The sequence below is a fragment of the Lissotriton vulgaris genome, chromosome 11, assembly GCF_964263255.1.
Source record: "Lissotriton vulgaris chromosome 11, aLisVul1.2, whole genome shotgun sequence".
Lineage (NCBI taxonomy): Eukaryota > Metazoa > Chordata > Amphibia > Caudata > Salamandridae > Lissotriton > Lissotriton vulgaris.
The window spans coordinates 822,287,441-822,302,353 of record NC_141699.1 but is presented as its reverse complement, the minus strand read 5'-3'; the positions used below and the strand labels follow the sequence as shown (position 1 = coordinate 822,302,353).

Sequence of the window (14,913 nt, the reverse complement as noted above, 5' to 3'; positions counted from 1 at the left end):
CATTTTGAAACCGGGATAGTCATGAGTTGGACAGTTGGTTTATTTGTTTTGCGTATAAAACCAATTTTACCTCTGCAGCTCATTGAATACTTTTATTCGCATTCAGAGTTACTGATGGAAAAGCGAAAGTGTATCTAGCAGGACTTTGCAAACGATAAAACAGGCCAGGATAACCTGCCTGAGATGAGGAATGCTTTTTAATAAAGTTTAAAAAGGATGGCAAGCCCTGCCAAGTGTCACATGCATGATTAGCTGGTGCAGACCAATTTTCCCTACTTTAGTGCACAGGCCAAATCATCCAAGGTCTTAATCAGACGATGGGGTAAACTGAAAGATGGCGATTTCAAATCAGACCTTGACTCTCTTCCCTCTTTCTTAGAAACCGACAACAACGGGACTGCTGTGCAGCTCAACAACTGGCTGCTGTCAGCCGCCGACCAGGTCATTCCAAAAAAACTAGTGATGGTTAAAAGAGTTAAGATATCGTCACTGTGGCACACTCCAGAGCTTAAACCCTTAAAGATCCGCTGCAGAAGTGCTGAGCGTCTCTGGAGGCAGGACTACGACAGCCAAAAGAAATCTATATATAATTGTACCATCTCTCAATACATGGAGGCAATCACTGCTGCAAAAAACAGTTCTTCACAACAAAAATCAAGGAGGCGGGAAATTCCACAAAAGAATTGTCCAAATCTGTTAAAACGCTAACTAAACATCAACAAGACCATGCTTTTAAGCCCGACCAAGCCTTCTGTAACAGATTAGCTGAACATTTTCAACAGAATGTGCAAGGAATCTATAATGATTTTTCAAGGGCCGCAGTTTCTCAAGATATGAAAACATCAGTGGCGCCCCCCCCATAGACTGACCTGTTTTCTGCCCATAAACAACAAAGAAACGCAAAAACTCTTACTATCCATAAAATCAGGCGCACCCACTGATCCCTGCCCACCTCTTATTATGCACCAGGCTGCCCACAAGATCTGTGAAAATCTCACCCCAGTCTTGAACCAAGTCATGGCATCTGGCTGCTATCCAAAAATGTAGAAAAACAGCATCCATCACTCCCTTTCTAAAGAAACCCAGCTTGGACCAAAATGATCCTAATAACTACCGATCTATCGCCGGTCTGCCAATCATGGCGAGGTCCTAGAGAAACAACTAACAACCTGTCTGATATTTCTCAACACGGCTTCCGCCCACACCATTCCACTGAATCTGCCTTAATCGTTGCTGCTGAAAAGATCCCCAGGGTGGTGGACGAGGGGGGGAGAGCGGTCCTCGTGCTCCTTGATCTCGCAGCCGCGTTTGACACTGTGAACCATACTATTTTGGTGAAGCGGCTGGGGGACATAGGGGTAGGGGGGGCCGCTCTGGCCCTCCTGTCCTCCTTCCTGTAGGAAAGAGAGCAGAGGTTGTTTTGGGACGACATGAAGTCGGACAGCTTCCACCTCCCATGTGGCGTCCAGCAGGGGTCCGCTCTTTCCCCAACCTTGTTCAACCTCTATGTCACCTCTCTGGCCAACCTCGACAGGAGGCATGGTTTTGCTCTGGTCTCGTATGCCGATGACACCTAACTTGTCATCTCTGTCATTAACCGGCCAGAGACCACAGCAGCCAGGTTTCACACTTGTCTCACGGGGATTATGGCCTGAATGAGTCAGAATTATCTGAAAATAAACACAGACAAGACAGAGGTGATGGAGTTCGGGTCGGGCCAGCCCCTGTGGAATCAGTCCTGGTGGCCTATAGAAGCCGGAGACTGTCCTTGTCCAGTAGAGAAGGTCAGAAACCTGGGGATCATCTTTGATGCTAAATTCAACTTTGGCCCCCAGGTAAACAGCCTTATCTCATCGTGTTTTTTTCTCTTAAAAACTTTGAGAAAAATCTTCCCATAGATTCGGCAAGAGCTACAAAAGACAATGATGTTTGCTCTTTTTCTATCCAAACTGGATTATTGTAATGCTCTATTTTTGGGAATTGATAAACACCAGCAGCAAAAAAGGCAATCTTTGCAAAATGCTGCAGCGAGACTCCTACTGGGCATTCCCAGAGGACAGTCAACTTCGTCCGGCATCAAATCACTCCATTGGCTACCTATCAAACAACGTATCGAATTTAAAACCTTAACTCTTGTGCACAAGGCAGTCCATGGTGGTGGTGCCAAGGACCTTCAAAATCTTTTCTCACCATATGTTCCCACCCGTGATTTAGATCACTTAGCTTATGCCTTATTAAAACTACAAAAATAAGGCGGGCGAGATGGGGGTGGGGGGTAGAGCAATTACACACTGGCGAAACTCTGGAACAAACTGCTACTCCCCTTGTAGCGTCAATCTAAACTCCAGCTTTTTAGGAGGAGTCTTAAAACCTGGCTGTTTACAGCTGCATAGGCTTGAATCACAACGGTCCTTCCTGCCCACAAGTCACAGCGCCAAGACGCCTCGGCAATCGAGCACTATACAAACACGTAAACATAAACATTGACAAAAGGAGAGACAATAATAGTAATTACAGCAGTTTATTCTGGTTGGCCCACAGAAGATGGCCCATACAAACGAGACCATGTACAACATTTGAGCATGGTCACCGTTTGTAAAGTTGCACTGTCGTAGTCTGGGGTCACCAGTGGATCTGGGGGGAGCCTAGGCTTGCTGGCCGGTCCCTCCGGGGTGATTTGGACAAGTGGAACTAAGGGAGTCAGAGAGGGCAGGATTTGTAGCAAGTTAATAATAGGGCTCCGGGTCGGGAGCCTGCCTCTTCGCTGACCCATGACCCAATGGACAGTAGTGTAGGCAGTTTTAAAATGCTGAGGAAGGTGGGGTCACAAAGGAATCTTTGATTAACTCACCCATCTGTCTGGCTTGTGCAGGGTGGTGAGAGAAACAATGCGTTTGTAGTTTGTTGGTTGGGATGGGGTGGGGTATGCTTGGGTTGTTCTCCACAACAGGACAAGTGCAGTTTCATTGTCTATAGGTGGTAGTTGGGGGGGATGGTGAGTCACAAGCTGGTGTATCCATTCCTCAGGGGCAGGGAGCACAGAGCGAGGACTGTTATAGCTGGTTAAGCGCAAGACTGAAGAGTATTGGGGCATTCTTAGGTGAGCTGGCTGTAGCAAGAATGGACGTGAGATGCTAAAAAGGAAAATAAGATTGGGTGTGTGAGAGCTGTGGGTAGGAATTGGTTATGTGGGGGAGTGAATCATGACAGGCCAGGTAGGAAAAAGGCGCGACAGTATCCCATGAGAGAGGTTCCTCCAGTTTGGAGGGAAGGTGATGCAAATGCGAATCCAGCAATTCCCCCGTATTTTCAGCGTGTATGGGTACATGTCCCTTGGAAAAGATCTGAGGTTTTAGCGCTTTTGAGTGCATGATAGAACTCTTTGTAGCACCAGTATCCAGCAGAAAAGGCTCTGACACACCTGATGTAGTCACCTCAACATAAGGTCCATTCTGATCTACTGGAACTGAAACAACTCCCTCTCTTTGTCCATGGCTGTCCTAGCAATCATTACCCTCATTCTCGTTTTCTGCATAGTAGTCATCAGCATAGTACTGTGCTGTCCTAGAAGACACATTATTCTGTTGGTCAAAGCTGTTCATGGAATTCTGAGGCGGGAAAGAATGAGCATTCTGGGGGAAATTTCCACGACCCCTACCTCTAGGGGCCTGCTGAACACCTCTACCCCTTGACCCAGGAACACCATTCAAACGCTGTAACAAAGCCGGACAACTATTCTTGAAATGACCCTCTTCGTTGCAATACGCACACTGATTCGGACCATACGGTAAACGCTGTTGAGAAGACTCGTTTCTTTGCGAGTTTCTCGAATACTGCTGTGGTTGCTGATAATCGGGCTGACTAGCAGTACGAGGTGGATAAGCTTGCTGCAGTAGGACTTTAGTTTTCAATTCTTTAGTCTTTTTGTCTGCTTTCTCTAGCTCATCTTTACGTCTATTCTCATAGTACTGGGCCATAGCTAGAATCTGCGCTGACGTGGAAACAGCCCAAGCACTCTCTGAATCCTTCAACTTATTACATAGTTCAGGAAGCAAATTATGTACAAATTTGTCAACAAACAATCTTTAGCCACCCTCAGTAGCCATATCCTGACCACTATGATCGACGAAGGTTTCTTCAAACCGCGTGAAAAAGTCAGACACATTCTCATCTTTTTTCTGTTTGCACGCAGACAACTTGTCCCAATTCACACGCAATTCGGGCATTAAAGTCTTCATGTATGCAATAATTCTACCAGGAAGTTCTGCTACTAAAGGCTCGGGCTTAGAGCCACCAACTTGTCTACCATCGACAGCAGCAATATTAACCCATGTGTCACCTAATTCTTGATCATGATCTGCATGACGAATCTTTCCCCATAAAGGCTGTGGAACAACATTCCCAAACAACATGTCTACATCTACTAGATTCATGATACATGAACTGGCAGTGTGTGATAACTCCTTATAATACCCTGCAGGATTTTTGCGGGGATCAGGCAATGTCTGCTTGAGCGCTAAAACCTCAGATCTTTTTCAAGGGACATGTACCCATACACGCTGAAAATACGGGGGAATTGCTGGATTCGCATTTGCATCACCTTCCCCCCAAACTGGAGGAACCTCTCTCATGGGATACTGTCGCGCCTTTTTCCTACCTGGCCTGTCATGATCAGAAAGTGGTCTAGAATTGCTTCCCTTACTCCTATAGGACAACAACATGTCTATTGCTAGTTCAACATCGGCACCCACAATCATGCCTTCTGCGAACTTGAACTGCACACAGAATAATTCGCGCAGGTCGTACTCCGGATCATTTCCTCTCCAATCATCACAAAGAAATACACACATTTGTTCAAAACATATCTCTGTGTGGACGCTTCCCACTGACGGAAGACTTCCATAACGTACTGAACATCATACTTTACAGTATCAGTAACCCATTTGCGTGCTAATTCATTCAGTACTTCTCTCTCGTGATAGTCAGGCTGTCGACTCCGCAATTGTCTACATTCTGTGTTAGGGGTCGTCTTAGGCGACCCAAAGAAAGGTGAGAAAAGACCAGTGACAGTGTTTGCCACTCTCTGTCGAACAGAAGGAGAAGCTGGCGGAAAGGTAGAAATGCCGGAAAAGACAGGCTGATGTAGAGTAGAAGTCGAGGCAGTAGCAGAAAGAGTATTAGGATAAGCAGTTGGAGCAGTAGGCGAAGTCGTAGAAAAAGCAGATGGAGTATGTAGCAAAGGCGGCGGCCCCTGAGAGGGCTGCGCCGGAGGAGTAGAAACCAGCTGAAGAGGAGCTTGTGCTTGTATTAGAACCTGTTGTCCAACAATAGGGGGTTGTACAACTAAAGGTTGTTGCGGTGCTGTAGCACTTTGCGCATATGGAGGTGGAGAACTCAGTAGATGGGACATTAAAGGATCCTTCTCAGGTGTCTCTTTTGATCCTTGTCCTTTACGTGGCAAAACTGGGTAGCATTTATCTACTGCTAGCTTCTTACTTCTAAGTGTTTGTTCACTCTCTTGCTCTTCCTCATTATCCCTGAATGCAACGGCAGCTTGTACCATTGACATACCTCATTTATTCTTCTTTGCTAATTTCATTTCTTTCTGTTTGGCTTCCTTGCGCCATAGGCGAAAGGAGTCAAACATCGCCGGCCGGGCTTTCTTCTTGAAAAGTTTCACCTCTAGATTATCTAAAATCTCTGTATCAAAGCTACCATATTGTGGCCATTTTAGAACACCATCTTTTCTGGTGTATCGGATCCACACTTCATTGTATGTGATAGGGCCTACGCCGTGCTTCACATAGAGCTCATATGTTGGAGTTCCAATCGGAGGAACCGGACACGAATCCTCTAATCGGGAAACCCTACTACAACCAAGACAAAACAAGTTTCCAAGTCTGCTAAGACCAGGCATCTTCGCTCACTAGTCTAGCTTCAAACTTCAAAAGATTATCGAATACGATAGTCTCGTGAATACACGAGTCCCTTGGTTTTGGCGCTTGCAAGTTCCAAACAAAGCGTATCTCAAGGATACCAAAACTAAGAACCAAACTAAGGACTGGGAGACGCTCCACTTATACTTAACTGAAGTATTGAAGATCGATGACGTCACTAGAAGACTCGTCTATCGTTTCGCTCTACCAAGCATCAATGGGTCCAAAACAGGGCGATAGTCAGGGCAGCAGTCCTTCGTAGCCGTCGGGACGCGGGGAACCTCGCAGCAAAGACCTTCGCAACCACGTCGACATGCAGGGGTCGCTGAAGTGGCTGGCCGTCCTCTGGAATTTTCACACGAGGCTCCTCACGAACATCTGGCTTGGACCGATACCGCTTGATACCGCCCCGAGTTGGGCGCCAACTGAGGTACCGGGTTCTTAGGGACCCGGCGGTGCCAGGGGGAACACCCAGAGACCTCTTGAGTTCTTCCTGTTTTGGACCACAGAAACACAGTCTTCTAGGTGATGTCAAGGATCGATTTTATTGGCTGCAACCAAGTAACAAGCGTCCTAGAAGTACAACAGCATGGTGTGTATATTCTCAGGAGACTGTTCGTTTTTACAGAACCAGCCTTCTCCTTTTATACAAAAATATCAGCTTCAGGCAAGAATTCCTAGTTTTACAGTTTGGTCATATAAATATTTCTATTACAAAGAGAAAGCAAAGTCATGATGACAATCCCACATTTCAGTTTGTCCAGTTTGTGATAGATTACCCAGCAAGGCCCAGAACTTCCATCAGATATCGATGAACCCCCAATAAAATCAGGCACCTCCTCCTTGTAAAACAGACCATAAAGAAGAAACAGGGACAGGTGTGTGTGTGATAAAACATGGCTTGTATGCGATGAACGGTTTATGGCATGTTGTGCCTTGATGCTAATCTCGCTCGGCCATTGGGATGAGGACTGCCCGAACAGGTTTGGCTTGAGGCAGTGGAGTCAGCTCGCCCAGGTCACAGAGGAGTCAGGAAAGGTGTGCGTGTCCTTTTGGATCAAATTCGGCCTTGGACAATTGACTATGTAAGGGCAACCACAAGATGGATGCCGCTCACAAAATGGAACCCGAGGGTTCAAGACAGAAACTACGATTTTAAGGTGATTGCATAACTCGATCATGATGCAAATGCATAGGTATAATGTCCTCATCATTATCGGTCTGCTGATACCAAATTCGTCATGGTATGATGATATTTTCTAACACGAGTGTAAAGCTTCGGCACCACACCATAGTCGGGTCCAGAATTTTCAGTACCACAGTAGCAAAAAAAAAATGTAAACCTCTAGCGACGGGTGACGTAAACACGCAACCAGCAATGAGTAAATAGTATGCAATGAGGTTTATCCCTCTTCTACCCTACTACCCCTCTAACCTACTATACCCCTCTACCCCTCTTCTACCCCCGACTACTCTTCTACCCATCTACCTTTTTTCTACCCCTCTTCTACCCCTCTACCCCTCTTCTACTCTTATACCCCTCTACCCCCTTCTACCACAGCTCTACCCCTTCTACCCCTCTATCCCTCTTCTACCCTTCTACCCCTCTACCCCTCTACCCCTCTTCTACCCCTCTATCCCTCTTGAACCCCTCAACCCCTCTACTACCCCTCAACCCCTCTACTATCCCTCTACCCCTCTACTATCCCTCTACCCCTCTTCTACCCCTCTACCCCATTTTAGCCCTCTACCCCACTTCTACCCCTCTACCCCCCTCTACCCCATTTCTACCCCTCTACCCCTCTATCCCTCTTCTACTCTTCTACCCCTCTACCTCCTCTATTGCTCTTCTACCCCTCAACCCCTCTACTACCCCTCAACACCTCTACTATCCCTCTACCCCTCTACTACCCCTCTACCCCTCTTCTACCCCTCTACCCCCTTCTACCCCTCTACCGCTCTACTACCGTTCTACCTCTCTTCTACCCCTCTTCTACCCCTCTACCCCTCTTCAACCCGTCTAACCCTCTTCTACCCCTTCTACCCCACTACCCCTGTACTATCCCTCTACCTCTCTTGTACCCCTCTACCCCTCTTCTACCCCTCTACCCCTACCCCTCTTCTACCCCTCTACCCCTATGCCTCTTCTACCCCTCTACCCCTCTTATACCCCCTTCTACACCAATTCTACTCCTCTTCTACCCCTCTACCCCTCTTCTACCCTTCTATCCCTCTTCTATCCCTCTTCTACCCCTCTACCACTCTTCTACCCCTCTTCTACCCACTGTAACTAGCAAAGACACTGTGTCACTGCAGCATCACTCTGCACCACTACTGCATCACACTGCACCACCACAGCATCACACAGCGTCACCACAGCATCACTCAGCGTCACCACAGCATCACTCAGCGTCACCACAGCATCACTCAGCGCCACCACAGCATCACTCAGCGCCACCACAGCATCACTCAGTGCCACCACAGCATCACCAGAGCATCATTCAGCACCACCACAGCATCACTCAGCACCACCACAGCATCACTCAACGTCACCACAGCATCACTCAGCACCATCACAGCATCACTCACGGCCATCACAGCATCACTCAGCAACAGCACAGCAACACTTTGTGTCACCACAGCATCACTCAAGGCCACCACAGCATCACTCAAGGCCACCACAGCATCACTCAGCACCACCACAGCATCACTCAGCACCACCACCGCATCAGTCAGCACCACCACTGCATCAGTCAGCATTACCACGGCATCACTCTGGGCCAACACAGCATCACTCAGCACCACCTCAGCACCACCTCAGCATCACTCAGCGCCACCACAGCATCACACAGCGGTACCACAGCATCACTCAGTGCCACCACAGCATCACTCAGCACCACCACAGCATCATTCAGCGCCACGACAGCATATTTCAGCTTCACCACAACATCATTCAACGCCACCACAGCATCACTCAGCGCCACCACAGCATCACACATTGGCAAAGTCAAAAGCTCTGACTATACACTTATAAGGCCCCAAAGGTGAGACCTATTGGCTGTGCCAATGCTTGTTAAAGAATGGTTTGCGACTGCGAAAATCAATGTTATTTCAATAACGTTTGCTACCGGGTTTGATATATCTGAACTTGTTGTCATTTTTACCACGTCATTGGTACTTATACATGTGGATCTTGATAAACTCGTTGTTTTTTTTAAAGACCGTTGGCATTTTTATACGGAAAAGTGGTGCACTTTATTTAATGTCTTTATTTTGAGCTTTTTTAATTTAGTTTTTCCTATTGCTATTGTATATAATTTTTTATGTTGCTCTTTAACGATCCATTTACTTGTGATCGAATAAAGAAAGAATTAAGTTCCTTATTATTTGTTGTGGAGATGACTCATATATTTTGCTGGCAGATGATTTTACTGATGGTTAAACGTGTTTTTATCTCGCAGCTTACGCCACAGTGGGCTCCCAAATGAAAGAGGACAATTCGGGCGAGGACGATGATGACATTTTGAAAACGAGGAGGGATGTTTGTGAAGGATATTCCACGCTCCTATGCCAAATGTGCAGGTGACTGGAATTGGGAAAGACACAACTGTCACATGAGAAAAATTAAAATAACAGTGTTTGTTTTATTGAATCTTGTAGTGGAGATATTTAGTTTCAAATTCGTTTTTTAATTGAACTAATTTTTATTGATAACGCATTACTCAAAGTATACCCGCCAAGACGGTCATGTTGCTGTTCATCTAAAAAAAATTATCAATGCCATGGGAAAAATAGAACATAGACTTGGGCACTCTACTTTGGGGACTTCCAGCCCCAGAAGGCATCAAATTCTGCAAGGAGTGGCCGAAGGTGGTGGGCCTCTCCCACCTGTGGCGTACTATAAAGTGCTGCTCTAGTTCCAGCTGCGTGGGGCACAGGAACTCTACGGTGGGGACTTTCAGCTCCAAAAGGCATCACATCGAGTAAGCAGGGAGCAGAGGAGGTAGGCCTGTTCCACCTGTGGCGTACTATAAAGTGCTGTTCTTATCCCTGCTGTGGGGAAGGGCACCTGTGCAAAACGCGAGCCAAGGGTGGGTCTGCCTTCGCCTGTCATCCGCTGGAAAAGACAGAGCTGGGCCGGGCCACCCCAGCTGCATTTCTTGAGAGGAATATAATCTTTGATATTGAGACAAAGATTTCTGGTTTACAATTTCTAACTTGGGAGTGAAGCTTACTGTTGTGATTACCTTTCTTTGGTCTAGCCCATTTCTCCCTTTCCCCCCTTGGCACATTCCTTCCTCAACTGTCACATGAAGATTCTACAGCTGATTTTGCTCTGTCGGGACAGCCACACAATCACCCTCAACTAGTAACCCGGTGGCAGGTGTTTTTATAAATAGAAATACTTTATTTGATTTGATTTAAATCATACAAAGAGCGGGTTAACCGCTAAAAACACGTAAACACTTGTGACTTAAAATTCATGTATAAACACTAGTTAGTTAGTAAACCTTCCGTTTAAAACATTTTGATCATGAAAACAAAGGAAAACAAGGGAAAATAGTGCAATTAGTGCCTTTTTGTCTTCTGGAGTTGTTCTAGCTTGAGGCATCTGATTCTTGTACTTATATTTGCTTTAAAGTAAATGTCTAAGCATTTTCTGAATCAAGTTCCGTGTCTTTCTTTTTTAGCGCTTTTGCAGCTAGACTTAAAAGCTTTAATGATTTGCATGCCAATTGCACTCTTGACCCTCCTAAACATTTTATTACTGCGGATCTGCATGTCCTTATCTGCTCTTTTTTCAACAGCGGCCGCAGCAGTTTTTTCCGTTCGGATAATAGTGTCGGACAAATACAAAGTAGGTGGAGCACTGATTCGTCACCTTGTCCGCAAAGGCGACAGTCCATTGAAAGCCAGGTGCGTTTCCATTTGGGAGTTAAATCTTTAGTTGGTTACACTCCTAATCTCAGTAGAATTAATTTCTGTTTCATTCGGTTTACAAAATGTTCCAAAAGGTATGGTTGGGGCTTTAGCTTTTTATATGTCGGAAGCACCGTCCATGCATTTGTTTTCTTGGACAACGTGGCTTTATCCTGGTCTTGGGTCATTTGGTTAACTGTTTTGTTGACCAATTGTTTAAACTCCGAGTAGGACGGTGTAGTATGCCCTGCTTCCTCTAACTTTGAAGCCTCAATCGATTTTTTTTAAGGACGAATGAACTGAATTAGTCCATTTTGATTGCTTTTCGACCTCCAGCCAGCAGTAATGAACCAGGGAGTCGTCCTCTGCTGCTCGCATTCTCCAATAATATTTGACCAGTGCTCCCTATCTTGCCATGGTCTGATTCTTTAGCCCAAATTCAAGTCTTATCCGGTCTTGTGAGATATGGCGCGGGAAGTTGAACAGTTTTTTGAAGAGGCTGGTTTGGGCGATATTCAAGGATGTTGCATCCTTTGCATTTAGTAGTTCGGAACCGTATGTAATTGCGGGTAAAAATTTTGATGCCAGGACCTTTAATAAGTGAGTAGTGGAACTGTCACTAAGTTTTTTTTGCAAGGTTTTAAATGCAAACAGTAATTGTTTAGCTTTTGTTTTCCGATGTTCTTGGTGTTGCTTGTAGTTAAGGTGGCTATCCAGAGTTAATCCCAAGTAATTGTATGTCTCCTCGCGGTCCGAACTATTGCTGTTAATCGTCCAAGTGAATTTTGGTATTTTTTTCTGTGGACTGGAAAAACACATGACCTTTGTTTTTTTAAAGTTTATCTGTAGTTGGTTTAGGTCTGTGTATTCTGCCAATTTGTTTATTAGTCATTGTAGGCCAAGGGGCGTTTGGGAGAGCAACACAATATCACCTGCGTATTGCAAACTTACTGTTCTCATATTCCCCAATTTTGGAGGATCGCCTAATTCTGAACGTAGGTGGTTGTCTAGGTCGGCTGTGTATATATTAAATAAACAGGGGGCCAAGACACACCCCTGTTTTAGGCCATTGATGGTATTGATTTTATTTGTTAGGCTTCAACCATTTCCCATTTTTATTTGAACCCATGTTTTCGAATAAAGGTCTATGATTGCATTCAATAAATTTGTAGGTATGCCCCGGGATTCCATTTTTGCCCACAAGGCTTGTCTGGGGACCTTATCAAAGGCCGCCTTGAGGTCCACGAAACACGCATACAATACTTTGGAATTTGTAATGGATTGATTAGCCAGGAGTGTAACGGCGGAAATGTTTGCTAAAGTGCCCATTCCGGCTTGAAAGCCTGTCTGTGTGTTGGGGATCAGTTTGATGTTATCTACCCAGTCTTCTAGATCCTTAAGCAGGTTTTCAGCGTAGATTTTTGCCTCGACATCTATGAGGGCTATCAACCTGTAGTTTAAGGGATTTGCACGAGCCCCTGATTTAAATATTGGGTGCAATATACTTCCTCACCAGGAGTCGGGGATAGTGTGGGATTCCAAAATGTTGTCAAACAGTATGGCTGGATGTTTGGACCAAAATTGTAAGTCTTTTTTAAATAGGGCGTTCGGCAGACCGTTGGGTCCCGGCGCCCCATCTGATCTCTGCTTTTTTTTTATATTCATTACTTGTTTTTGTGAGATCTGACTATCGACAACTAATTGGTCTGTTCCTGATGTTTCCAGATAATTTTGCTGCAATTTTCCTTCCTTTTGTTTCTCTTGTGAGTTGCTATAATATTTCAGGTACAGGTTGCTAGTCGTATGGTTTGGGGCCTGCGAGGTTCGTAGCAGTGTCTCTACCTTCCTCTGCTCTCTTGTTGGAGGCTCACTGATGGTGCTATGGAGTGTTTGTATCGCCTTCCCTGTTTCGTTTTCAGTGGTAGCTCTGGGAGCTGTCTGTGAATTATAAGTAGCTTCTATGTGATCTCACCATGCATGCTCGGTTATATCTGAGTTGAAATGCCGATTTTTTTCCATTAGATAAAACATTAATCTGGGCCCAGAACTGCTTAGAATTTTGTTGTCGACTTACGTAGAGCATTTTTGTCCAGAGCTGCTCGTTGTATTTACGTTTAGCGTCCCGAGTCTCTTTTTTCAGGTCACTTTTCATTTGTTTAATTGTTGTCAGGACCTCCCGCGAAGATTGTTGACCATGAGTTCGCAGTTGTCTCAGTGCTCTGTTTATTTTTTGTTTTTATGTCCTTAACGCTTTTGTGTACCATTCTGACACGTTGATCCGGGCCGCTTTTTAGTTTTTGGAGCTGTGTATAAACATTCTGTGCAAGCTGTTAACTAAGGACTCCCAAGTCTCTATCCCCAATGGTTTTGCGCCTGTAGTAGTCAGGAAATCTGTGCAAGACTCCTTGATTTTATCTACACTGTTTTCATTCCATGTTAACCAATTTAAATTGTACAGTTGAGTAAAATGCGTCAGCGCACTTGATGGCAAAGACTTTTCCCTGAAGTCAATTAATGTGAATGATTGGGGGTAGTGATCACTTTCTATTCTTTCTATTATTTGAAAGTTTGTATTACTGGGAAATAAATCTGGGTCAGCTAAGGTGAAATCAATGGTTGCTCCTGATTTTGCCGTCACTCTTGTGAAAGCTGCAGGGCTATCTTGCGGGCCTCGACCGTTTAAGGTGTATAGTGCTTGTTTGTCTAACAGTGCAGCGCATTTCTTGCCCGATGTATCACGTCATGTTGTATTATTACGGTGGCAGGTGTACAATACATGTGCTCGAGGAGCGAGATTGCTCTTGTTTTACATATCACCTTAAAAGGTAATGACCCTTTACATCGGTAATACACTGATGCGCCTCCAAGCAGCAGATGCAGCTACATTTGAGCTTATTCTTAATAGAAGTGCCCGCAACTTACCATAAGGCTGATGAACTGTTACTTAGATGTAAGCCAATCTCCCTCAGCTTCAAAAGAGTCCTGTGCCAGCTGTGGGATCCTTGATTTCAGCCAAGTTTGGTTTTCTCTTGAGGCTTTTTCATTCCCCTACTGCCACCTGCCTGTTTTCAGTCAGAACCTGGACCCGGGCCATTCACTTTGCTTTCTTCTGCTGCCACCTTTGACAGTGAGAACTAGGGCCGCGCAACACTTTTCCTGCCTCTTTCAAGCTGCAGCATGTCATCTGTGAGAGCTGGCTGCCCGGCATTCTCCTTGCCTTTTCTGTCCCTGTCGTGCTGCACAGTTCAAAGAGTGTCTGCGCTCCTGCTGGAAGCTTAATTATATTAACGCATTGTTCCCCTGGGAGATCTGTGTGGGGAAAGCATCGAGAATCTTCAGCCCAGAGAGTGTAGAAATGTTCTAGTCTAATTCACCGGCTCTGTCTTCTTCTCTAACTCTCATTGGCTACTTCATGTTGATCACACAGGTGGTGTTCCTGTACATATGGCCACGCCTCTAGCTATGAAGCTAGTATGAGAACAGTGACTGTAAGCAACTTTTCTGGCTGTGGGAATAGACTTGTGTACACATTTTAACTATGTTCTCCAGGTAATTTTTCTATATCTCACTACTACTCGTATAACTCATATAAGAGATCATTGTCTGAGTTTCCTTTTCACTGTGTTTTTCCACTAGGTAGTACAAAGTATTATTCCAGTCAGTCAGTCAGTCAAAAATCTTTATTCGATTAATAAAAATCATAAAAGAATAACAACACATACATCCTCTTTTGCACCAGAATAATTACAGAAAAAAAATGTAATTAAAACCAATCAATCATATATATATATATATATACATTATATATTATTACAGGAGAAAAAGTCACTAAAAAATGTATCAATAGTTAAAATAGTTAAAAATAATCCTTCATATAAAAACACTTTTATACACTGAACAACTCCATCCATTAAAAAACCGTTATTTGGGGGAATTCACTAGGTCAGGCCTAAAGGCATTTATACAACTGTGTTTCCCAACTCCTGATCAATTCTCCCCTGTGCTATTATTTATACTCAAATGTTTTTTGTTAGCCCGTGCTGCAGCCACCAAAAAA

General features: G+C 44.9%; 1 protein-coding gene across 1 annotated transcript in view; it reads left to right on the top strand.

Annotated features, from left to right (window-relative positions):
* Window positions 1–14,913, top strand: part of LOC147683537 (kyphoscoliosis peptidase-like) — a 341,732-nt gene that overhangs the window by 108,317 nt on the left and 218,502 nt on the right. The window contains exon 4 of the mRNA XM_086942545.1: window positions 9,398–9,518. Coding sequence (XP_086798671.1) covers window positions 9,398–9,518 — 121 coding nt within the window. The remainder of the gene's footprint in view (window positions 1–9,397; window positions 9,519–14,913) is intronic.